General features: G+C 39.4%; 1 protein-coding gene across 11 annotated transcripts in view; it reads right to left on the reverse strand.

The window, feature by feature from the left end:
* SEMA4D (semaphorin 4D) overlaps positions 1–27,197 on the reverse strand; it is a 99,688-nt gene that overhangs the window by 24,140 nt on the left and 48,351 nt on the right. For all 11 annotated transcript variants that reach the window (XM_069775853.1, XM_069775852.1, XM_069775849.1 and 8 more), the window contains 10 exons: positions 19,673–19,736; positions 12,301–12,696; positions 9,853–9,998; positions 8,585–8,647; positions 6,014–6,112; positions 4,717–4,810; positions 3,672–3,785; positions 2,596–2,747; positions 690–865; positions 419–575 (listed from right to left, as the gene is read on the reverse strand). In XM_069775853.1, the coding sequence (XP_069631954.1) occupies positions 419–575; positions 690–865; positions 2,596–2,747; positions 3,672–3,785; positions 4,717–4,810; positions 6,014–6,112; positions 8,585–8,647; positions 9,853–9,998; positions 12,301–12,394 (1,095 nt within the window). In that variant the 5' untranslated portion in view covers positions 12,395–12,696; positions 19,673–19,736. The remainder of the gene's footprint in view (positions 1–418; positions 576–689; positions 866–2,595; positions 2,748–3,671; positions 3,786–4,716; positions 4,811–6,013; positions 6,113–8,584; positions 8,648–9,852; positions 9,999–12,300; positions 12,697–19,672; positions 19,737–27,197) is intronic.

The raw sequence follows: 27,197 nt of genomic DNA on the forward strand, positions 1-27,197 counted from the left end.
CCAGCGCTAAGAACATTTTAGTTTGCAGAGCAAGACACTGCATTGGACAAACTTGCTGAACCTACACAGACAATGCAACAATTGCTATACTTCTGCTCATCTGAATTAAAAAGTACTTGATGTTGCCTAGTGTATACTGCTATCTTTTTCACCACTAGAAAATTAGGACAAAATGATGAAAATACAAAACCAGCAAATAACTCAATTATAAATTTAAAAACCCTACTTTGATTCCCAGCTACAAAGTTCAGAATAAATCACTTGAGTGTTTTTCTACAAAGTCTTTACAACAAAAAGTATCCACATCAGGCCGAATTAAAATTAAGCTTTAGTAGATTACCTAATATTTTCTATTTTCTTTGCTCCTGAGCATTAAAAAAAGAGACTAATCATTAGCTTCAAGATTACAGAAACTTACCGCACCAGGTCGAGGATTAGGAATTTCCCCATTGTATCGTACCCACTTTGTATGAGACTGTTCTACTGTAGCACTCTGCATATATTTTCCTTTTGAGAAAACCTCTTCTACAGTAGATAGATTGTATGCACACACTGCTGACAGCCCCACATTATTCCTAAAAGTTTAGGATGAAAGACAAAAAAAAAAAAAGTAGGAGTAATTATTACTTTTTGTGGTAACCAACTGAGATTAAAAGTACTTCGCTAGGAAAAGGCTCTACAACACTTACAGCTGCGGAGTGAAGACTCCATATATCACTGGTTCCTTCAAAGTTGGAGACTTGAGAATAAAAACATCATTGATGATATTGAAAATTAAATTCTTATCAGGGATGGTACAAATCAATCTGGCCTTGAGAAAGGAAGTCCATTTTTTCTGCAAGGTCCTTAATCCTCCTTGGTCCCTCTTGATATTAAAAAATAAAAACATGTTTGTGAGGAGAATTAGCGGCATTTTTGCATTTAAGAACCATGCTATACAGCATGAAATTACTGAGCCCTGTTATTTTCTAACATTTCACCTATAGCAACATCAATAAGTGTTAACACATTCACAAACAGAAAAGTAAGGAAGCCGCAGGGAAATCAGTTGATTCAACAACAACAAAAAAATGCAGAATGGTTTCTATCAACAGAGAGGTAAGGCAAGATACGATACTTACAAAAGAATCGTATTTCAGCAACACTTGAAAAATTGAGCAGTGTGCCCTTATGAAAAAAAACGCTTATTAGAACACGTAAATGGAACTATTATACTGTCCCTTAAGAGAAATAAGCAACACTGAATTTGTTCTGTGACATCTAAACTGTGATTTAAATTCTAATGTTCCAATATGCACGTAAAGTTGCCTGACATTAATAATTTCATTAGAAGAAATGCAGCAATGGCTTTATACTGCAAACAGTTACCACCTTTATTAAGGATTTGCAGTACCAAGGCTTAAAGAAGTAAAGATACATTGACTAGAAATGTTTCAAAATATTTGATACTCAAGCTGTAGCTGTGTTACTTCTCTTCAAAAAGCAGGGCATATTTGAACATTATTAGTATTTCCCATTCATTATCCAATGCTGTTATGCAAAGTATTAAAGAAATCTGCACAATTTATAAAAACAATTAAGTATAAATGCTTATAGATTTGCAACCTGCCATTGATTCCTATTTCAAACAGCCAGTAGCAATAAAACTCTCATTTCTGCAATACTCCCCTTTTAAAGCACACACGAGCTGTCAGTGGGCAGAGGGCCATAATAATAAGCCCCATGTAAACCTGCCTCCAGCTGCTTGTTTAATGGAAATCTCAAGGGCACTAACTTGTTATTGATGTTTTGACTTCCATGTTTAAATATAAAACAGTAAAGTAAAAATAAAACATTTCAACCTTATCAAAATGAAACGGCTAGAGAAATTTCCTGTTGGAAAAAAAATCCTGAGGAAATTGATACATTCCACTTCAAAAAGTTTTTGTTAAATCAGCGTTTTCTATTGGAAAAAGCCTCTTTCATTAGCAAGGTTTTTAACCAATACTCCCGCATATGTATGTGAACCAGCCTACGAGGTTTAAACACAGCAAGTGTGACAGAATTAGGCTGCTGGTGACCATTTTCCTTGAGGCTCTGGCCGCACTAACAGCTTCATGGAAGTCCCATCTGCTACACTGCAGTCAAGAGCTATTCTGCTGTGGACACAGCTACAGCTTTGTTTGTATACAGCTACTTGAAAGTAACTTGACAAACATCCCATCCACTCAGCTCCAACCAAAGTCAGTTCTTCCCAGGGAGCTGTACTCAAAAACTTAAAAGTTGTTTAAAAAAAATAAAAGGGAAAGCCGGGGAGAGGCTTTTTCTGTTGCTGGGTTTTGTGATGGTTGGTTTTTTCCCCCCAGGGGTGGGCAGAACCCTCAGATGTACTGAAATTTCACTGTTGTGCAAAACTAAATTAAGTATTTGTTCCCAAAGCAACAATTAGGCTTTCTGAATTCTGAAGAATTGACTGAAACTGCTGATTCACTAAGATTCACTAAGTTTGACCACTTCCATTTAACTGGCAATAAGTCCACAATAATAAATGCTTTTTAGTTGAATTAGAACAAAATTCTAGTTGAATTAGTAAAAGTAAATTGAACTACGGCCCACCTTGCACACTCTAGCTATTCTTGGAATCATCAGTTTTCCAACGAATTCATACTCCACAGACACTTCAGTGAAAAAGAAGTATATCTTGTCATCTTCTCCATCTGTGCTGTTTTGATCTGCTCTTATCACATCAGCAAAAACAAAACTGGGCTCTAAGACACAAAGAGAAGAATTGTGTATCATATGTGAGACTACTAACTTGATTTCCTCAAAGACCCTCTAGGAGTCCTCTTTCACCCAAACCTCACACTGCATTTACCTGCTCTCCAGTCACTGACCTGCCTACAGTTTGCTGTTCATAATATGAACAGCATTTTAAAAAAAAAAAAAAAAAATCAAAACCATAAACCCTATGTGAAAGCACTAAGATATCTGAGAGATCTCTATGGTCTGATACCCCATTATTTCAACGTTCTTCAGTCCACACTCAAGCATGGTTTTCTAATGGGCCTGGAAAGGTACCCACCCTTGCCTGCCTCTCCTCCATTTCATCTATTAGCTGAAACACTAAAAATGACAGTATTGTTACAACACGTATTACAAAACTCAGTATCCTGTACTCTTTGGACATAATGCATCTTTCGGAATTTGCTAACTTCATGATTTTGGTCCTTTCTGGCAGAAAGCCACAAGCCTCTGAGCATTCACAAAACTTGGTGGATTTTGGAATTCAGGAACTGAAATCATCAGGAACCATGACCAGCTCAATTTGAAAACTCATTACAGACCAAAACCATTCTCTTCCTTACTATATCACAACTTTGCTGCATTATTGCAAGGATGAACAAGTAGATACAAAATAAAATGTAGTACTTCAATGTCAAGTTGAAGCTTGTATGTCTTGAAGCTGTTTTCATTGTTAATGCTGATAAAAATACTAAAATTTCAAAATAAAATCTCTTGATGACACACGTGAGGGCACACACTCACATGTCAGTGTGTGCCAGTATAACAAAAGCCATTCTCTGAGATATTAGACGATTGCTCCTTACCCCAGGTAACACACTTAAACTCTCTAAGTGTGACATTGAAGAAGGAAAAACAATTTGGTTGGGCCAGTTCTCATGCCCACTTACCATTAAGCCAAGGTATTGCATACTCTGTTCTCAGAGGGCTCTGATGAGAGTGCCGTGAAATGATAGGTTCACTTCCCAAGAAATTGTAAGACGTCCCAGAATAAAGCTCCTCATCTTTAACACAAAACCAAGTATTTTAGACTTTCTTATGCACTGATACCAAAAAGGGTAGATAAGTATTTTGGGAGACTATGTAAACTTAAACTTCCCACAAGAAAAGATAAACAAGGATTTCCTCTAAATTGCCCCAGACATGTATTCTATGTTTACAATTCTGCTGACCATTCTCAAGGCTAACACTTCAACAGCTGGGTTTATTATCGCTCTAACACAAGCAACTGGCAAAAGTCAGCACTGGTTTTGTGGTACTTACGTGTAAACCTACAGTTTATGTACAAACATGCAAATTTACTTAAGAAATGCCACAGAAATTTTGGAAGTAATTATTTTACTCTCTATGCCACCAGTATTCAAACTCAACTTTTACAAATTTAGGCAACAATGCAGCGAGTGTGTTCTTTTTTTTGCTCATTTCCTATTTCGTGTTACTTTGAGCTTCTCTTTTATGAATTTGCCACACCAGGGTACAGCCATGAATTCTGGTTTCACCAAATCAAGATTCAGTGGTGTCTAACCATGCAGTAATATACTCGCAATAAATATCTTACTTCCTTATTCTGTCTCACAGATACGTCTTCAGGACAGCTAAAAAATTCTACTTGTTAAACTTACTGAAATTACAGTAACTGATACTACAAAGGCAGTCAAAGCACATTTAGACTACCTGGACTAAGTATGTTAAACACCTGCAAATATAGTATTAAAATAGTATTTTAAAAGTTGCTTCTGAAACAACCTAGAGTTTTAAGTTCTCCTTTTAAAAAATACGTTAACATAAGTATTTTAATGTCTGTCTAGATACACAGTAAAGATGTAAAAATATGGATGCAATCTGCTATTTTGATATTGAGAGACTGGAGAATGACAGTGGAAAAGATCAAACATTTTTATACGTAACAATGAGGTATGCAAAGTCTGAACTTACCAACCATAACAGATGTGTAGCTTTGTGCAGGATCAAATGGACATCTGCCCTTACCATCTTCATTTTTACCTCCAAGTTCAAATGAAATTAAATTCTGAAAAAAATTAAGTTGAAAACCACAAGAACAACTGTTAGCACTTCTTTCAGCCACTTGACTCGTGCAAAGGTAACTGGAAAAGTAACAATAAATAGTGGACTATATCATCAACTTCCAGCATCAGAAGCATTTTTTATGAGATTATAAAAGGCATATACATTTTCAGAAAACCTTAAGAATCCAGCAGACAAGAGAGGAAATGTGATCCTATGATTTGTGAGGGCGGGAGCAGAAAAGAACAGAAGACAAAGTTAATCCAGACAGACCTCAAGAAAGAGCACCCAAAAAAGCCAGACAGCAGGAAAGGCAGAGAAGTTAACTGATATATGGAAAGAGCTGGCAATTACTGAATTAGCCTGCGCAAAAAATGGAGAGTTTTAGAAATTAGGAAAGCTTTCTGAACTGGATTTAGCAGTTTTTGAGATTATGTTAAATTCATGAGATGGGGCATAATCCAACTAAATTTTAAAAAGAAACAGAGTACTTTGGCTGCTACTTTATAAATCCCTTAAAAACCAAGGGAATGAGGATCAGGAAGACGATGGAGAACTGTAGCCACAGTACTGGAGAAGTGATCAGTTATACTGTGTAATGACATTGGAGGCTAAGGGCAATGACTTCTGTCAATGTTCCAGAGATGATGGCAAGCAGACTTGCAGACACAGGACTCAAAAAAGAAGAAACAATTACAAGATTTCTCAATTTCTGTGCTGTTAAGAGCCACAATAAGGAGAACGATACAAGAGTCAGAAACAAGTTTTGATTTTGCGCCAAGACTTCACTCTGAAGTGTTCAGCACTATGAAGCTGTGGCATAGCCAGGAGACAAGACAAGCAGAGACAGGAATCTGAGAAATTTCAGGGAGATTTGGTAATGGATGGAAGTTGCAAAGAGTGCAATTTCAGTTTTAGAAATCATTTTTATGCTAACACACATACACGCTAATACACAAAGAATTATGAAAGCTAAGAAAAAGTAAATCCGCAGTTAAACAAGATGAATCAGTAATTCAGCAAGCGCTTTCAAAAAGGAACAGTACAGTTTATTTCCATACTCTATCCTTACTGTGGGACAGCGTAATAAATAGAGGACTTGTACTGAAATTGCAACAGTCTTTGGGAATGGAGATTAACTCATCGTTTACGTGAGCTGCTTTTAAGTTACAGTTGTTATTGGGTCAAAACATATGTACATTCTTACCAGGTAATCACATGTCGGCTGAAACGCATTAGTTCCACACACATAGAGGAAAGTATCGTTCAGCTGTTGCAAGACACGCACATAATTACGACACTCTGTCTGTAATAGAGGATGAGAAAAGGACCAGTCTGATAAACCACAGCTTCCACATTCCAATATAAATAAACAGTTAAAGTTGTGCTGTCAGCTCATCTGTTGCCACTACTTATGCCACACCAGTAAGGCTGGGTGTTACAGTCACCACTAGAATACCACCTCTCCACAACCTCCAGGAGCTCTAGTCCTGCAGCATCTGGCTTCCTACAGCCAGTAGTGCACAGCTGCCTCAGCATACCTATCAGGGTAGCATAACCAAGTACCTACACTCAGCAGGGTGCATCTCAAGTTATTTCATGAAAGCACAAGCTCCAAAGCCACATCCAATCCATCAGAACAGCTAGTTAAACATGGAGTAAGTTTCAGACTTTATCATTCCTTGTAAGCCTAGATCAAAAACAGTAAGTGATGGTCAAGGTAGTTTCTTAAGAGAGAAACCTCTAATACCATTAAATTAGCTACATAGCTTTGTCACTTATATCTGTCCTTTTTTTTTTTCAGTCCTTGATATCAATTTCTCTTTCATCCGAGGAAACCTCTTAATTCCTTTCACTCTGAAATAGAACAAGGAGTTTGAGCAAAGCCTTGAATAAAGGATACCATAAAGTTTCAGAATAATAAGCAAGAAAAACAACTCTAAACACCCACTTAAGAGAAAAAAAAACAGTATCAACAACACCCCTTAATTCTTGCTGGCACACAGCCAGATACCACCACTGTACTGTAGTTCCATAAACCACTTAAGCAAGTATAAGCACTGTACTTACTCTTCCTTCTTATGAGCCAAACCACTTATTTCTGCGGCTGCATGGTGAGTTCAGTATGGCAAAAAACTGGGGGTGGGAGCAAAACCAGTTTTCTGCCAGATGAGGTCCTTGAACAGCTGCATAAATGCTTTTTGCTGGCACTAAACAGCATAGTGGTGATGGGTGGGGTAGAGGACTGCCCACTTTAGTGTAAGAAATAGCAGTAGTGGCTTAATACCTTGACCCTTTCGGAACTGTTGCACTACGCAAAACATCACAGCTACAACATAAATGAGGCTAGTAAAAGGTTATGAGTAGAGTGAGGAAAAAGCATGGCTGGCAGTAAGTGTGACTTGCTAAACTGAGGGCAGGGGAAAAAAAAAAAAGGAAGAGAAGTTTGGAGCTCTAGCAAAGTACCTATTTATGGGGTCTAACATCCCTTCTAACTAACACCAATAATCTCTGCAAAGGACTGGTGGAGATGGACACACTGTCCACTAAACTGTACACATGCAAGAAATTCACATCTCTCGTATTCATTGTGGCTATGTGTGAATATTATTGCCAGTAACCACAACTGAACCTGAAGAACACAAGTAACACTCTCTGAGTGCATCCTGACAAAGCAGACAAGGAGGAAATGGCCCTAAAAATACCCACCACACCTCTTCTTAGGATAATATACTGATGGTTGTCAGTAGAAGGAAAGGCAGTAAATCAAGCCAAGGCAGAGAGCACCCACTCCCACCTCAAGGAACCCCATGAATCCAGGATGTCTATCAGCCCTGGATGCCACTTATGGGGTTTTATAATAGTGTGAATCAAACAGACTGCTGGTTCAGGGATGCCAATGTCAAATCCCTACAAGCATACAGCAGGACTGCTTTTTGTATTCACAGGGCTTGCAGACTTCAACTTTCAAACCTGTGCTGCAAGCCTGACCATTAGTCTTCCCCAGCAAACCCTCACTTTACCGTATCACTAAATGAAGTGGCACTACACAAGGGGAAAGGTACGTCCACATACAACCACCTCAAGTAAACAATCTCCACAGAAAGGCAAAATAAGCAAGCCAGCCTGCATGCTGGCAGTCACGAGGAGTCTGCGGTTCCCAGAAACACCGAGGGATCCCCAGGGGCTGAGCTGCCTGCACTGCCGAGCCGGCAGGAGATCAGGCTGCTCAGGTGCCGGGGAGCTGTCTGAGCAGTCACACCAGCAAGGTGCTGCCACAAGGGGCACATCTGCTGAGCACCACAATAAGGGTGTCTGTAGTTAGTGAAAAATACACTGGTGCAACAGCCCTAGACTAGTAAATAAACCGTATGCCCTAAAGCAAAGCAAACAAAATTATCAGTCATTTTCTAAAATCAAATGCTGGGGAGGAACTATTGCAATAACAGAACACAACAGTTGTTACCAATTACCTCAGTGCCAGTAATACTGATCTATCATTTTAATGGAAAAACTTGTAACATCAAGCACACATCAGGGTGTGTTCAGATTTTCAAACATTCAAATAATATTCACCAGCAAGAAATGAACCAAGAATTTAAAAAAAAAAAAAAGACGACTAAGCATGCTGCAGTTTCTAGAGCTCAAGTTAATTAAAGAATTTATGTGATTATTTGGAATTTTAATTTCAAACAGTTGGAGCCTTTCTTCTTTTAACATCACTCCTCTTGAAGTGAAACATATAACATCTTTCTCAAAGTTCAACAGAAGTACATACCTGTTCTGATTTGCCCTTGACTGCACATTTAGTCCTTTTATCTTCTGTGACCTTCCAGTGCAACTAAGTGAAAAAACAAGCCAAAAAAAGGCACAAAGCACTTTAATTCAATGCAAGGTCTGAAAATCTTGCAGCAAAATACAAAAAAGGCAATCGTAAGACTACTTGCAGTAAATGCAAGCCATTTTGCTAGCAGCTTTCAAAGGTTCAAAAGCCATTCTTTCCTGGGGAGGCGACACTTCCAAATGCACGTGCCTTAAAGCAGGGCTAAACCACTGCTATTATCTTTTGGGTTCATCATGATGTTTCCCCTCAAATTGCTTAATGAAGTTCCATTACCATATGCATTAGGGAAATGCAACTGTAGAGTACTTCTCAATTTTAAGTACTTCTCAATTCCATTCACACTTGAATGAAAAACATTTTGGGGGGGTGGGGGGTGTCAAAGAAAACTTATTGGACCAATTTACACTATACAGAGAAGTACAACTTTGACAGTTGCATGCACTCATAAAACAAGTTTTGTATGCTGGTGAAATTGCCCACCACCCCCCGTGAACATTTTGCTCAGATTAAAAATCATATAAACATCTTCCAAAACATCCTGGGTGGGACTCTCTGCTGCATCTCTAAGTGTCAGCCTGCACTGCTGAAGGGATGAGAAGCAGGAGCCCAGGAAGAACTGGAAGCAATACAGTGTTAGGAGACTTCTGTATGGGCTAATCTACTTTGAGAAACCAGCGTCAGCATATCCATAATACTTCTTTGAGCAAGCTGGATCAGACCTGTCTGCACCACTGCTTGCTGTGCAGACACACCTAGAGACACAAAACAGAAGCTGAAACCAAAAGCACAGGGCCTTCATTTTGTTTGAAGCATGTCTCCAGCCTGCCACTCCTGAGCAAGCTCCAACTTTCCTTCCCATTCAGATTAACAGGAGATGGCCCACTACTGATAATAAAAATGTTTAAGAACCACCATTACAGATGATACCCAAAGTCCCTCCAGTCCAGCATCCTGTCCCCAAGAAGAAAATACCTAAGCAGACCTCTAACTACTTGTTTATACCCAACTTCTCCTTTCTTCCTCTCATCTGATGGCATGTTTTACTCTATAGTATCTTCCAGAAATAACACAGGAGCAGCCCACACAAAGTATTTTCTCTTTTAGGTACCTACCACCTAAAGTGCCATGCTACTGATATCAGGAAATGAAGGCAACTTTGGAATATGATTTTTACATGGAGGATCATGTATTAAAATGCATACCTCGTGCTGTTTTTCAGCAATATTCACTGCGTTTAATGCAAAGATCACTTCTCTGGCTCCTACATATAGAACATCTTTGTCTTCACTTAACAGGAAGGTTGAATAGTTTGACACTTCGGATTCATGAAAATGTATTAGCTGGACCTCTGTTGAAATGAGAGAAAAATAGCACCACATGAAGAAACACAATCACTTAGGGTCAAGTTTATGGGTCATTTTTCTAGGTTGTCTAACAGCTGTTGTGTACCTTGAAACCAACAAAGGTTAGTTTGGACAACCCATGTAACAGATGAGAGACCCCTCAGAAGCTTGGTTCAGCAGAAACAGCAGCTCCCATCATTAATATCAAAATCGCTGGTCCCTGCTCTTGTCCAATTTCCAATGCCTAAATAACTCCTCTTGTAGTGATCCCCATAACTCACATCTTCCTTCCTTTTTTCCTACCTGTTATTCCCCTTTTTTCTAACCTTCCATTTTACACATCCACTGTCAGGTCCTTTTTCACCTTTTCCTTTCCACATACCCACCTACTATGGAAAATCAGTTCAGTCACCACATCCCTTGCAACTGCCCCAAACAAATCTCATAAAAAATCCTGCACCTTAAAAAATGACACTTCAGCATATTACCATAGCAGAAAGAAGACAAGCTAAAAAAGAACCATTTACAGAGGGTCAATAAGCCGATTTTGAAGTGGGGACCAGAGATGAAAAGCACATGATAGAAAGAAATAACATGAGGGAAAATCAAGATGAAAAGGAAGAACATGAGTGAAAGAGAGAGACACAGGGGTAAAGCAGTGGAATGAGGAAGCATGCAGACTGGAACAGAATGGCATGGAGAAAGATGACACAAAATGACTAATATACAAGAATATTTTTTCTGCATGTACAACCATAATGGAAAAATGACTGAAAGCTTGGGAGACCATATTTGTGTGAAAGACTACCACAAGATTAAGCATGGCTTTTTAAGATACAGGCAGAAAACAATGTATTATTGCTCCCAGTTCTAACATTAGAAATTGCACATTTTCAACTATAATACTCTGGAAACATTAATTTTAAACTAGATTCTCAAGAACGTCATTTTAAAATCTTTTACTTGGCAGGAAAGTTTTCCCCAAATGGATGAACTAGTTCATACAACTCCACATGTTCATTCCTCCACTGAACTAAACTCCCCCTCCTGTTCAAAGTAGGCTTCCCAGATTTAAATGCAATAATCTTCAGCAGACAGAGACAGGGAGAAATAGCAGGAATGAAAAGAAATTCCATTTATTATGAGTATTTTGGATGTGGGTCTGCAGTGCATTACCATAATACCATTAAACAGCAACTTGCTATAATATTTTAACTATTATACAAGATAGGAGCATCAAGGAGTCTAAGCAGGAACTACAAGCCATGTGTAGATCATTCTTTCCGAAAAGCTACATCAGCAACTCACTAATTGCTATACCAATGAACAGGAAAAACACCTCCTACAGTCATCTCAAATCAGCTTATTGTTACTATATTCTTAATCTCCATCTGTCTTTTCCTACACTATGACTGCTCAGTATTTAACATCCTTATTTAAGGCTGCTTCTTCATACTGCCCATATACTTGTTTGATTTGGTACAGCACACTTGGTAAGTAATTGTTGCTAACTAACTAGTAGTAAAGGAGGACCCAAACACAAAACCTTGCAAAACCCAAAGCATCCATGCCCCATGGCAGGGGTGGGGGGGTAGAGTATGGGGGGGGGGGGGGGGGGGGGGGGGTATATATTCACAAACAGCAGCAAATAACTACTCTTTAGTCCTTGCTCCCTATTACTCCTCTCTGCATCACATTTGCTGACTTCTGCTAATTATATTGGGAGATTGTGATTATTTGCTGCAGCTTCAAATACAGGGAAAGTGGTGTTCTGGGAAAGATTTTTTCAACCATAGACACCATATAGTGCTGTCACAAGAGGGCCAAATGCTTATCTTTCCTTCACCTGGTGATTTATTTAGTGCACAGGATGGCTTAGTGTCAAAATACATCTCAGTCTGAAAAAGCATACAAAAGATTATTAGCTGGAGAGGTACATTTTGCTAATATGTTCAGACTCAAAGTAAAAATAATTTGTTTAAAACAAAATACATCTATTGGGTTCTTCTCTTGAAGCAAGCTTCAGCTGCAAGATCCTTCACCTGAGAAAGCCAAATTCAAAATTCCAACAAAGCTATGTTTTCAGAACTGCTTGAAGGATCTGAAATCAGTTAACCCAGTTGTCTGAGTCACTTTCGAATATTCTGGTCTTAAGCACTTCATAAGCTGAGCAAAGCCAGCAACACCTGACCAACCTTACAGCAAGTAGGCTGGAAGAATATACAGTCTCAACGGGTTTCAGATCCCACAGAAACCATGAGGTTGTGGCAGTGTCCCATATTACACTACTTAAGTTTCTCTTCTTACCTCTGTGTTCCCAAGTGATCCTTGGTACTGGGCCAAATGCTACTGTCACTTTCAGTAACAAACCCCAAACTGCATAAAAAGCACACAGAGCCATCTTCAGTGTCCTTGCTCTTCAGGGCTCCTTGGATAACTGCAGCAGTTAGCTTTTCTTCAGCAGAAGAAATGCAAATCCCAGGGAGTATTAGAGACCAGGCATTTCAGACCTTGAGACCAGTGCAACAAGGCAGGCTGGAACAACTGTACAAGTACGTGCTTTTCAGCAGATCACTTCTTCAAGGCAATGCACATTTTCCAGGATGCTGCATACAGAGACTGCCCACACTCTCCACAGGCTGCAGAGCTGCTGAGAAGTGCAACTGAGCGCATTCTTCTGTTTCGTTGCAGAAATAAATGATGCTGTGTAGAGAGGAGGGGAGCAAGAAGTAGAAAAGAAAGCAAACCAAGTACTGCCAAAAATAGCATATCATATGCACTGATCTTGCAATGCTTCTACAGCTGTCTGCACAGCTTCATTTGGATAAAGAGTACATTAATTGGTCAAAATATGATTCTTAAAAACCAGCGGCACATTACATGACAAATAGGCAATAACTGAAAGCAATCATTTCAATCTAGAATGCCACATATAAATATTCTGAATTGTCACTTACATTTAATGCACAAACTTTGACTCTAGTTTACATGTTTTCTTACTTTCAGTAGTGAGTTGAAGAAAATACCACTGCTCTGATAAATGAGAAAGGTAACAAAAATCACTATGACTAAGTTCAGAGAGCAAAGGACATGAGAAGTGCTGCATTAATCTTAAGCATCGGTTACACAAACCTGCTGCACCTCCCATCCTTGGGATCTTACAAACAGAAGTGTCATTTTTAGCAAAGTCTTTTCATGCTACTAATGCACTCAAGACATGCAGGGGTAGAAAGAAATACAGCTACAGAAACAAAGAGCAAAAGCACTGCATACAAAAATAAAGGGAGAAAACGCTTAAATACTAAAACGATAGATAGTCCTATGAAAGTCACTCTGTCTCTGAGCCACGCATTACTCTTCAGGTCCAGAAAGGGCTCTGTCCTCAGCAATCAACAAAACCATTCACTGCTTTCTACACCATCTTCCATGAGTCTCCACTGCTCCCGTCTTCCTACAACCACTCCTAGGTCAAGACTCATTTAAGTATTTACCAGGAGAAGCAAGTGCATTTATCAATAACTAGATTACTGCATATGGATAAATTGAGGGCTGTACAGTCAAGCGGGAGGGGAGCGTAAGAAAAGTACGTTTTCCGTTACAGCAGCGCACAGAAGGTGCTAGATTTACACCGTGCCATAGCCTGAGACACTAGTGTGACCCTAAGAAACACGCCACAATCCTTTATTGAGAAGGACAGAAATAAAAAAACTAAGGCGAAGCTGCAGCCAGAACGTCTCTAATGACAAGTGTGATGCTGATAGCCTCTTTGGGAGGGAGAGGCCCCAGGTTTAAGCAGGCAAAGGCAAGGAACCACTGGGCAGTACAGCCAGCAGATCCACTATGAACACAGAAGTAACGTGGTTGAATAGAAGATGGACAAAGACATCAGAAGCTTTTACACCTGCTTTACTAAATGATCACAGGCAAGGTTAAAAAAAAAATTAAAACTTTTATTCCTACCAATCTTTTGTCTACTAAGAAAAAACCCTCACAAAACCACAACTTCCTGAAACTGTGACTTAAATAATTTTTGGGGTTTTTTTGGGTTTTTGGGTTTTTTTTAGTTTTGGTAAGCACTTTGGATCAGATCCAACTGTTTGTAATGGATCATATAAATCATTTCTGGTTTTAAGGCATCATATTTTCACAGTTAAGCTTACTAGGCTTGTTTGTCTGTCTTGCAGCCTTCCTGTTCATCATCATGTATAAGCAATTCCATGTTTTGCTCTCCAACATGTTAAAAAGTGCCCACTCAGAGTTACAAGGTATCACACAAATGTATTCTGAGGCAAACAGCTTTACAGAGAGTGAACAGTATTTCAATGATTAAGTTCAAGGCAGTTTAGAAATGTTATTTTAATGGAAATGCAAGGGGGAGAACAGTAGTTTGAGTAAAGATCCTTGAGCCATTCTTTCTACATAGTGCTAATTTATTTTTTTCATGCCACCTTTTTTTACTGAAGACTCCACATAATAATCAATTCCCCATTAACTCTTGATTTTTTTTAAAGAGAGACAGCCAGAATATCATTATTCAGTACTAGTCCCAGCAATATGCAATTATTTATGTACAATACCATGCAGTAGAAACGTCTCCAGAGAAAACTTCTGAAGTTCTCCTAATTTTCTGGACTTTAAAACAGGATTAGCAAATCTATGCCCCTGTAAAGGAAAATGCTGACTCTCCCTACAGCCATGGTTACACTCCTAGCTTAGCTCACCTACCTCAGAAAATGCAAAATGACAACAAAATCCGAAACAAATTACACTACCTTCTGAAGAAGACAAAAGGTCTGGCTGGGTTAGTTAGTGCCTGCTTTGCTGTGTGCAATTCTCTGGATGCACAAAGCAGAAATCTGTCATTTCACTCCCACTGTATGGGTTTATACCTATATATAGGTATACAGACAGGCCCTTTTCCACATTAGTAAGTTTGACTTGTGGGACATTATTTGTTGATCTAAGGTAAAATTTTGCATGCTAAAAAAGGGAGTGAGACAGACTACAGTGAACATTATGTGCCCAATCGTGCAAGATCCACTTTGTTCCCATTCCTGTAAGTTTAAATAGAGATGAAAATGCACTCGAGACCTTGTCCTTTAATTTAGCGTTCAATTTAATTACACTCCTCCCTGCCCCGTGCTCAAAATTATCTGGAATAACTCCTTCACTGACATCCACTGGGAAGTCATCCATAATCTAATATGAACCTGGTTTTATATAACACAAGGGGTAGAAGGGAAAAAAAAAAAAAAACAACAAAAAAGGCCCAGACAATGGCCTAATTTTCCAAATTAGCTCAGTTCCATCGCTGTTCACCAGCTTTGATTAGATTTGAGTGCGTTGCCTTCTGAAAAGTTAGGTCTCCTAATGCTTTATGTTCTACTCCTAAAAATGAACCACAATTTGCTTGAAAATATGAACCTTTAAGAAATAAAGCAGATAGAAACTTGAAATGATTGGTTACATAACTAAACTCTAATTAAAGTGACTACAGGTCTACCCTTCTGTTCTCTAAAACTGCTGGAAATTTTCTGAGGTAAATTTAAATGAGTAATTTTAATTTACACAGTCTGCTGATGATTATTTTAAATCAATGTATAATGCTGAACTGGAGCAAAATAATACGTATACTACTTGCACATGCAAGTTTTCTATAATGGTTGTATTTATGGTGACCAAAACCAGGGCAACTATAGAAGAAGAAACAATCAACAGAGCTCCTGTCAGTTTGGCAGAGCACAGCTGGAAGTTCAGAGCTGTGAACATTCCCATTGACATGCACAGTTTTAGTGTACAGGCAGAGAAACAGGAAGAGACAAGTTTCTGCTCTCTCAAAGGACAGAAAATCAAAACTGTTAGAAAGAAAAATTCAAGCTGCCTAAGTGCTAATAGGGAATACTAGCACAAATTATGAAAGCAGGGCATTGCGATGGCACATCTTGACTGTTACCAAGGTCCAAAAACACCTGGCTCTCACATTGCCTGTGTCAGTGGGCATCAAAGAAACAGTGTTCCAGTACACCTTCTAACAAAATGCAGAATGCTAGCCCTGCAATGGGAGAAGCTGAAAAACCAACAATGGGAAGAAGATCGCCATCCTTGTGATCCTCCAGGACACAGAGGCAAAGTAAGCACAAAGGTTCATATGAACATAAAACTTCGTCTTTCACAATGTCAATTCAGCAACCCTTAACAGTACAAATTTTTTTTTAATATATATATAACTAATAAAACACAACATCAAAAACCCAGAGGTCAGTGTCTTCTTCCCCAGTCAGCATGGTAAAGCTGGATTCAAGTGTGCATTTTGTACACACAATACTTGCACAAGCTATCTAAACTCTGGAATTTCAAAGTTAGGAAATGCCCAATTTTGCAACCCTGGTTTTGAAATATATTTTTTTTCTAATAAATACTTAGTTGCATTGTGCAACTTCTGAATTCTGGTCAGTATTACACAAATTGCTAAATGTATCTATCTGTCTTCTCTATGAAGGTTTAAACCATATGAGAGTTTACTGACACACACACAGCAGTCAGCATTATGGCTAAGATCCTTGCGATTCCCAAGAAATGATGATTAGCATCACAAAGTATCTTGCCTCTCCTTGCAGAAAGCCAAACAGGCACTGGCCCTCCTGGCCTAATCCTGTCACTCTTTTCAACTCCTCAAGCACACCAAGCATCCACATTGTTTTCCTCCTATTTTGTATTGCACTTTATTCTCCTCCTGGGGGTTATTTTTTCTTGCAATCCCCCACCTACTCTGTGCTTATGCTCCCATCTGTGGTATTGCCACATCCTCCTCCCCAACACAAGCAGTGCACAACTACATGACCACAGGTGATGCAAGCCCTGGTGAGTCTGCCAGACTAACAACCACCTTCCCTTGGGCTAGAAGGAAGACCTTCTAACATATATACTTCCCTACCACTCTATTAAATCACTTTCACACCACTTGCTGTCCAGGCACAGCAAATGAGGGCCTCACAGTAAGCAATAACTGATGGCAAGGCACCCTCCTTTCCTGCCACAAGGAGCAAAAAAACATGGCAGGTTTCCCAGGCAGCCTACTCTGGTATTTTTAGATTAAAAAAAACAAAAAACAAAAAAACAACAACAACAAAAAAAACAACAAAAAAAAAACAAAACAAAAAAACACAAAAAACAAAACAAACAAAAAACCAAAAAAACCCCAAAAAACCCCCCAAAAACCCCCCAAAAACCCCCCAAAAACCCCCCCAAAACCCCCCCAAAACCCCCAAAAAAACCCAAAAAACAAAAAACCAAAAAACAAAAAAAAAACAAAAAAACCCCCCAAAAAACCACAAAAAACAAAACCAAAAAACCACAAAAAACAAAAAAACCACAAAAAAACAAAAACAAAAAACAAAACAAAACAAACAAACAAACAAAAAAAAACAAAAACAAACAAACAAACAAACAAACAAACAAAACAACCCAAAAACGCATTTGGAAAACTTCTAAGTTACTATGATGAGAGATATGAGGCTCAATATGTGGAGACAGGCAAATTTATGAGCCATTTGCTTCCTCCAGCAGAAAAGGGGTGGGTTAAAGGATTCATCTGTCAGAGGGCATAAATTGCAATTTCTCCCAAAATAACTTTCTTCAAAGGCTTTTGAAAGCTTTAACAGAATACAGACCTGCTTCAGTGTTTACTGATGCCTATTTGATAACAAAGATTTTAAGGCTTCATACATAAAAAAACCACAGAACTCCAACTGTGAGATTTTGCTTAAACCTGATTTTTTTCAATTTGCTCAAAGTTTTGTTTCCAAAAATAGAAGTTAGCAATGCTTGTATTCTAAGTAATCAGAATTACACAGTAAGAAGTGTACAGCTTACCTCTGACAGCTGAGTTTTATTTACATAGTTCATTTATTTCAGACCAGTGAGGACAGGCTAGATATATCCTTTGCTTTAGTTCTCACCCTTTCAAAACCTCAAGCTCAGTGCCATTTTTAGACCATCTCATGAAAAACATTTTTACAATCTTTTTCTTATTATACAATACGTATGGACTAATTTTTCTGCTGAGGCAGAAACTAGCAGACTAGTAGCCCTTTATGACTAACATACATGTAGAGCATGGGCTTATATACATTTCAAACTGTAACCAAAATACTTTGCAGTTGCTAGGTGCTTACAAATTAGATGAAGCTTTTTAGGATAATTTGATGTGGTCTTTAACTCCACCACAGAGCTTGCTGGAGGAGGTGCACTAGTGCTAAAAGAGGATAAAAATTCTGAGGAAATTGAAATTCCAAGTTTTAGGCTGAAACCTTATGTGAAGGCCAAAATTCAATATCTTCCTAATTCTGCATGATAAATATGCCATCAAGTAGTGCTCAGGAAATTAATGCTTGAGCTTAAAGCAGAGAATATTTATAATCTTCTGTGGAATACTTGAAGAAATCCTTTTTTTTTAAACTCACATTCCTTTTTCATTTACTACTATGCAATTTTTTTCGGGGGCAAAAATGACAAGATGACAAAATATTATGCCCCCCTCCCCTCCCCAAAGCAAAGATTACAAGATGACAAATAGAATATTAAAATTCTTATTTTTCAGATTATTGGGGGTGGATTGTTAGAAATATCATGTTAGCCTTCAATTCCAAAGAGCAACAGGAAAGAGTAAATGGGTTTGCTTCTGCTTACTTTGTCTTTCTTTAACAAAAAGAAAGCGAACTCTGGCCTTGGACAAGTCAACTTCTGAGCTCTCAGAGGTTGTAGGCACTGTTGTGGGTCCTCAGCCTAGCTGAAAAGAAGCAAGCTGAACAGATATTATTAACGTAAAACTACATGGATGATCAGTGGGACTTAACCACAGCTGCAGTACCAGTACCTTCTGCTAACTTCAATGTTGAGCTATCCCAAATCCAGTATTCAAGAGCTGCCCAGGGGACAGATGTTTTACAATCCTTTTCTGCCTCACTGAGTTCTCCCAGATATTGAACCTGGGCTGTGACAGTGTCAGTGTTGCAGTAGTAACTGTTCAAATGACCAATAAATAATGTCCCTGAAATTCCAAGTCCATCTTCCCCTACCTCGTAAACATACTCTCACAATAAAAAAATATTGCTCAGCTTCTTCCTCATTTCTTCTCCAGCTCACAGGACTCAGTCAGTCATCAAAGTTACTTCAAGATGCCTACTGCCAACTAACAGCACTCATGAAAGTACCTCCATGTCTAAATTAACAGGCATGTATGCTTTAAAAAAAACCCAAAACCTATCCTAGGTGCCCTGCAATATTTTTGAAGATTCAAACACCTCTGAATGCAAGCCCAGTACACCCTCACACACATAAACTGTGTAACACAGGACAGCTGCAATCCTGAACAGGAACTTTCAGTGGTAAGTAAAGCACAGGTAAACATACAGTATGTTCTGAGTGGAAAAAAGTCCCTTTTCTGATGTTTCTTGAGAAGTATTCTTGTCTTGAAGCAAAAGAAAGTAATAAATGGAGCTTATCACTAAATCCTTATTTTATGTTTTTCCATATGAATTAAGTCCCTAGTGTTCCTGCAGCGTATTTATTTGTTCTACTAACAAAGACACCGGTAATACAGCCACCACGAATCCACCACAGACCCCTTGCTGCAGGGAGGGGGCGGGGGTGGCGATACACCTAGTTTCATTGTACGTACCTGCCGCCCCTTGGAGCCTCCCACACACCCCTGGAGCTGGGGAGCTGTCAGAAAAACGTCCTTTCTGCAAAGAGATAAGAAACAGGGTTTGACATCATTACCACATAAACCCAAAGGGCAAGTTTTGATATGGGAATTATAATAAATCCTCCCACAAAAGTTTGGCTTTTATTTCCCAGATTACCAGGGCAGACCATTTCTGACAGAAACCAGAACCAACACATTTGCATCCAACAAGCCAAGATCCTGATGCACCACTTAACACAAAAAACTATCAAGCCATCCTGATAAAAAGCATGCACACCAGCCCTTTCCAAACTCAATTCATTCCCTCTATTCCAAGCTAGCCAGAAACTACTCAGTACAAAGTTATTCAGCATTTGCATTAGAGTAGCAGTTATTGATCCTGGTAAGAGTCTGGGACCCCCTTATGCTGGTACGGGACATACAAAGAAAGCTCAGAAAGGTCAGACACCAGCCTGCCCCACAAATTATCTTTACTAAATTAATATAGAGCACTTCCACCACTCTCCTGCGTTACTGAATGACTGCATTATGCACAAGCTTAGAACAAGAATATCTGCATATTTACGATGAAACCTCATGCATTCATATTTATTTTGGTGTAATCAAAAGAGAACACCAATCACGATGGGGTAGACGCATTTATCCCAACACTATTCTAGGTAACATACTTCTAAATATGCAGACATATAATACTGTTACATCAGCTTGTATTTAGCATACATAATTCAAACTGTTCGCCCAACTGCTTTTAGAAGGGTGTGGGCTACCTGAAGGGATAGTGTCTTTTAAATGCAAGTCACCACGGGTCTGAGCTGGATTTCAGTAAGTCAACAGTAAGAGGGTTCCCACAGATCCAAATGGAAAGAAAGTACACCTAAAAAAAAAATCTCTACTGCACATCTGAAGACTTCATTCTTGATCCAGAAGATTATCATGAAAGGCTCACAAGACAGAAGGCCCCAAAAGAAACAGGCCAGACAAAGTTAAGAGAAACAGATCAATACTGCATGTCTGCACAGAAAGCAAGAGCCTATACAGGTTTTTTTTCAAAGGTACAACGTACAGTGCATGTTTTGTGGCTGCCAGCATGGTAGCAGGTATCAAACAGGTACATTACACCCGCTTTTTGCCTACAAAAAAATCTTTTCAAAATCTTTTGGATCTTCTGCATTATACATAGGGGAATCTACTCTGACTCTCCCCACAATGCCTTTTCAACAAGACACCCCATGGAAATCTGTTGCCCATCTATGCTATTATCCACTGGGTATTTTTCACAAGCCCTAGCAGGATACAACTGACTTATTTTTACTGTAAAAAAATCTACCTTTCATTCTGCTGGAGAAAACAGAGCAGGCAAACTGTGAATCATCCAACCAATTATGAAGCTCTCCATGAATCAGCTTACACCAGTCATCTCTATGGTTGCAGCTACTCAATATTTAAGTAGAGAGTTAAAATTTTACCAAAACTGCTGCTTGCCACAAGAGGCCATTGATCGCCACAGTCACTATCGCTAACCGGAGTTTTCAGATCCCAGTGTGCTTCCTTATGGCTTACTGCTTGCAGAGCAAACAAAGGTATAATCATCCACTTTAGTTGTAGGTACCTTAAGGGGAAAGAAAATTCTCTTCTGCCTCTGCTGAGAAAGGACTTCTAGCAGCCTATGGCTTGTACAAGGACTTTAATTATAACTAAGCACCTGCATCTAAATAAACTGCTAGAGTAGGGTCCAACTGCCCACAAAAACCGTTGCAGCACATTAGCTGACCTGCAGACTTCACTAGCTCTAGAAACAGCCTGTCATGGAGATTTCCCTGTTTTCACAAGTGGCTCCAGGTTTCTGAGCTAGGGTCTGAGGCCACTGGGGACCCAAAAGCCAGACAGGCAGGTGGCTGCAGCCCAGGCCAGTTCTCCGCCAGACCCTGGATCTCTGCAGAGGTGGGGAGAGGCAGAAGAGCTGCAAGGACTTTGAAGTTGTGGCACCTCAGCTCAAGAACTCGGCTCCCAAGAACAGTGCATCCCTCCTCGGTCTGCCTCTTGGGAATGGGCCGCGAACCATTGGTGTTTGTGGCAGAGGCCACAGACATGGGGTTGGGTGTGAGGGCGGCTGGGCTCAGGTGAAGGGTGGTTTGCAAGTAGTGGCTGATTCTTCTCCTTTGATCACACCACTACTGGCTGCCTGTCTGGACAACACCTGTAGTCACACTACGCACATGAGTAACAACTCATAGCTTGCCAAAAGCTATGACATAATTAAACCCTTTAATCCAACCAGGTCTTGAGTATGAAATTAACATCCATGTAAGCACTTCAGGTTTGCAGGCACCCTTCAGGTCCTCCTGTTTGACCCAAGCCTCCCAGGTGATCCTTTAAAGCGAGCACTGCCGGAGCTCCCTTACAAACATTACATGCTGTCGGGTTTTAAGAGGGATAACCATATTTCAGTGTAAACTTAAGGGAAAAAAACCCTGTTTCTTCTGGTAACAATTACTTAAGCTTGGGGGGGAGGGTACAGGAACAACAAAAAATTACACCACAAAAAGCTCATTATTTTGACAACTGTGACTAAGTCCTCAAAGATTAAAGAAAACACCTACTCGATTATAAATAGAAGACAGCCTGGAATATATTATGTAGAATAACATGATAGTCACCTTAAGGAAATTTTTCATTAAAAAGCCACAATCCTTCATATATGTGTGTTTGCATATATTTAATTTATTTGAGGACTTTCTTCTGATCTGTCAAATTCAGAAGCACATAAATCTATTACAAGGTACTTCTGGCTGTCACAGCCCACTTGTATTTAAAAAAAAAAACCAACCAAAAAAACCCGCCACCACCACCATATAACTTGTACTACTTCCTTCTACATATCAATTACCATCCAGATCAGAAACATTTCTTTTAATCCTCTATTCAAGCATATGCCTGCTGTAACCAGGTCCTAGGGATTCTAAATAAGAAGGAGAAAGAAAACACAGTAGAATACTACCTTATAAGCAAATTTTCATTACTCAAAGAAGTCTCTGGGAGACCATGAAGACAAATTTTCAGTTAGAGAACGTAGTATTACAGCACTATTCACCAAGCTTACTGAAATACAATTTCCAGATCAATACCTTGATAATTGCAACTAGAGGTATATTTGCTACTCATATCTGAAGTCAGCCACAACCTCTATGTGCTAGCTTTTTTAGAAAAACTATTTTAAATGCTCGTACAGAAGCCACAGGTAAAGCCAACATATAGCTATGAATAACTAAGGCTGCACACACTGCCCACAGACAGCACACTAAAAACATTCCTGTGAATGCTATGAGTGGTTTTTTCCACAGCTTCCACCTTCTCTCAGTGGGACTGGTGATGATATCCGCTAATCACCTGTGCAAGACACTGTGGGGAAGAAAGTCAAGTAACAAATACGCTACAGGATTTACAGAGCAAAGCCGCAAATGTTTTTTCCCCTTTCCCACCTGTGAAGCTTCACTTCTCATAAAAACATCTTTATTTCACAGAACCATTTACTGGCCTATCAACATCCCCAACTTTTTCTAAACGTTAAGTTAAAGGAAAGATAGGTTTGCCTCAGGCCTGCCTTCATGTGCATCAGCTTTAACCTGCAGCAGAGCCTGTGCTAAACCAGGTTTTGGAGCAACAAAGCAGTAAAGCCCTCTTCGGTCTCAAACAGCCATTTTAATTTAGATCAAACTGGACTGGGATCTTCAGCTTTCAATTCCACTGCCACCCTGACACTCCTCACATCTCAGTTACAATATTATGCAAATATCAACAAAAGATTATTTTAATAAAATTTTAATGAAAAACATGGCAATGGTTCTGACTCAAATTCCAATAAAGACAGAGGGCACCAGCACTACAACTGTGTAAGACCAAGAGCCACAGAGCACTAGAGAAAGGAAATGAGGATGCACAACTGTAGAATGAAAATAGGAAATACCAGTACTTTGGCTTCAGGTTGAACTCTTTAAACAACCACTTTAGGGACATGTAAAATTTATATGTACTCGCAACAGGGTGCATTTGCTTAGGGAAGCAAATGTTCTTTCAGAGGCAGCATTAGAATATTTTATGTGGTCAACAAACAACAGTCTTTGAAGAGCAGAGGTCACTGAATATGGAGCATCCCCATATTCAACATATTTTTACTTCAACAAGGTCAGTATGAAGAAGACAATTACCTCTCCTCTCACCATACAAGCATCATCCCTTATTATCCTACAAGGTCTCCTTCTCCTATCACAAAAGTAGTAATCCAGAAAATTATTTGCTGGTGCTAAAACCTGGCAAGAAGAAACAGCAGAGGAGCCTCCAAATCTTACTCTAAGTATTCAAAGAAAAATAACAGAAAACAAAGTTTAAATTCTGCCTGTACTTTTGGCTAATGTTCTTTAACAGAATGAATGAAGCACACTACAAGAAAATCAAGAGGTTAAAAAAAAAAAACAACCAAAAAAAGCCCAAAACCAAAAACCACACCAACAACCAGGAATTCTATACTACAAGCTTTGCTTCACAGATGTGTCTTCCCCAAAAGACTATCAGCTGCCAATTATGTGGAAACACCTCATAATATTAAAAAGAGAAGTGAATGAATGTCATGTGTTTCCATATTCACTATGACAATACAGCAACCCAGAAAAACTAAAGCTAAAATCAACATGCTGTATTATAGCAACTAACTTAAGAGCTTAGATCACCTTTTGTCACTTTCACATAACACCTTTCATTGCTTTTCAATGAATTGCACTCACCACTTTTTACAGGTGATAGTCTAAATATATTCAAGAGAATTATCTGAACCTGAGATTACAAAACAGCCAGGTGTTACTTCACAGTGTTCTGTATCTAGCATTTTTCAATGTTGTCTGGACATTTTTCTTTCTCTCTTGCCTTGAGAAATGCATGGCCTCTTCCAAAAAATGCAGGCAATGAGAAAACATGGAAGCGAATCTTTTAAGAGATAAAGAACAGAGTATTTTACCATCATGATAGCATAGAAAAACCCTGTTATTCAGTAACATATTCAGGCTTTCAAGACAGTGTAACAAATTATGCCAGTTACTGACAGGTGCCAGACCCTGAAGTTTCTTGACTCTCAAAGGACACAAATACAAAAGCCACCTTGTCCACACAGCAAAGGTTTTCAGTACCAAAACAACCTCAGCCAGTTTGCCCACTGAAAATACCCAGCTTATTAAGTTGTACATACCCATACACACTGTGAACAGCATGCACTGCTCAGGGGCACCTACACCAAGAAAGCAAAACGCAAAGACAGCTCTTAACCTTTAAAAGCACGTCAGAATCACTGCCCTTTTCTTCTCACCACCACCACCAACGATTTAACATTAGGCGGAGGACAAGGAAAAGGAAGAGCAATTTTCATCTCAGCACACAAGATTAAAAAACAGCAGTTCTCCAACCTGCACAGCAAGACATTTTGCAACTTACTAAAGAGAAACCTTGGTAGAGGTTACCATCCTGAGTAAAGGCTTCTGTGCTGAGAAAACAGGCAACTTCTGTTCAAGGAGCTGGAGAGTCAGCTCCCTGGTTGTGTAAGTCACAGCACAGCCGCCCGGAGGGAGCTGTGCAAGGTTGCTGGAGTAGGGGATTTGAACCAAGTTATTCAAAACAGTGGAGAAATAGCAAAAACAAAACTTTGCTGTGTTTGGCTATATGAAATTCAGAAGTTGAACCTTGCAGCGGTATTTACTATTAAAAAACAATTAAAATTCACAGGTGGAATTTACTCTTTTTTTTGTAAAAACAAAACAAAACTGTTCATGTCCAAAAAAACCCAAAAAGCTATAAAAAGGGATTTCCTCAAGCTTTACAAATTATGTAAGGACATCTCTGACTTTTGAACACAGGTAAAATTTGTTCTGCTTCTGAATATCCTTATCTTACTGATCATGCATTAGAACTCCCTCATCACACACACCCCTTTAAAATTATCTTCCTCTCTCTCTTGTCCAATTGCACAAAGTCATAACAGAAGGAGAATGTCATTAGACTGGTTAGGGTGATACTTCGTATCATGTTAAAAACATGGCCGCTGGTCAGCAAAACAACCAGAACATACTGCAGGAAATTCATACATTCCTGAATCCTCCTGTATCACATTCCCAGTTTAATTTGCGACAAAGAACTACAATATCCAACTGGCAAATGGACCTGCAAGCAATTTTGAGTTTTCACTTTTGGATGCAGCAAGGAGATGGCAGTGTTGCTGCTCCCAGTGCTTCACCTGTCAGTCCGTGGAGCTGCTTCTGCTGCCCACTACATACAAGCAGCTTTGCATTTAACATGAATCGTGCTGGCTGAACAGTAAAAGCGTGCAATTTTTTCTACATCAGGCATGTACATATGTTGAAGGCGGTGCAGTAAAGCCCTCTTTTGAAATGCCAGGTTTTTTCTTGATTAATAAAAAAACATATTGCATTTGTACGGCAGCTACTTGAAGAGTTACCATCAAGTGCTGTCAATTCTCTTTCCTAAATACCAAGCTGAAGCCAGTGCCTCCATACAGGTGGTGGTGTTTTTGTAAGCTGCTTTTTCTGCAGCAAGTTTCAACACTCACATTTCCGTATGAGACAGGGAGATGGGCATTTTGAGTTACACAGCACATCAATTCCTTCTCCCGCATCAACCAGTTGTGGGATGGAAGTTGCACAGGGAACCTTCTCAAACTAAAACCAGTTCAGTTTCTAAATTTACTTCCACTGAGAACCTGTTACAGGTTGAAGATTAACAACAAAAAAGTCCCCACTAAAACTGATAATTTCCCCTCAGGTCATCCCCATATTAATGGAAGAAATGTAGAAACATTTTTACCTTTCATTCCCATCCTTTGGTATCTCGCCCTCGGACAACAAATGTAAAGTTTTATTTTCAGCCACAGCACCAACAGCACCAAGCAGCAATGCAGTCTTCCCTGTACTGACATGAGAAGAGTTTGACATGCTTAGCTCTCACACCTGGCCTATCACCAGGTCACTGCTGTCTTCCTCTTTCCCCTGCAGCATTCCACTTGTAGTACGTGGTAACCCGCTCTTCTATCCATACTCTTTTTTAATTACAGCATGTTTAGGCTTTATAGGTCCTACACAGCAACTGTACACTGATAAGGAATTATGCAAACATCTTAGTTTTAAGACACACATCAGATATGTAGCAGTGTGCCAGGGTGAATGGCTTAAAAATTAACCCCTGGATTCCAAAAACAGGGCTGGAGAAACAAGCTAGATAACTGCTCTTCCCCCTTACAGTTATGAGGGGTGCAGCCTGCATACTTAAGTTGTCCTGCCTACCTGCTACCTCTGGCCACTTGCGTCCCCTGGTCTCCATCCATGCCCACCTCCCAGCGCAAATTTGTGCCTCTGTGCAAGCAGTTACGGGAGTCAACTGATCAACTTCCACGGGTTAAAACCTACTTGGGGGGGGGGGGGGGGGGGGGGCGGGAGGGAGGTCA

Source organism: Haliaeetus albicilla, chromosome Z, assembly GCF_947461875.1.
Source record: "Haliaeetus albicilla chromosome Z, bHalAlb1.1, whole genome shotgun sequence".
Taxonomy (NCBI): Eukaryota; Metazoa; Chordata; class Aves; order Accipitriformes; family Accipitridae; genus Haliaeetus; species Haliaeetus albicilla.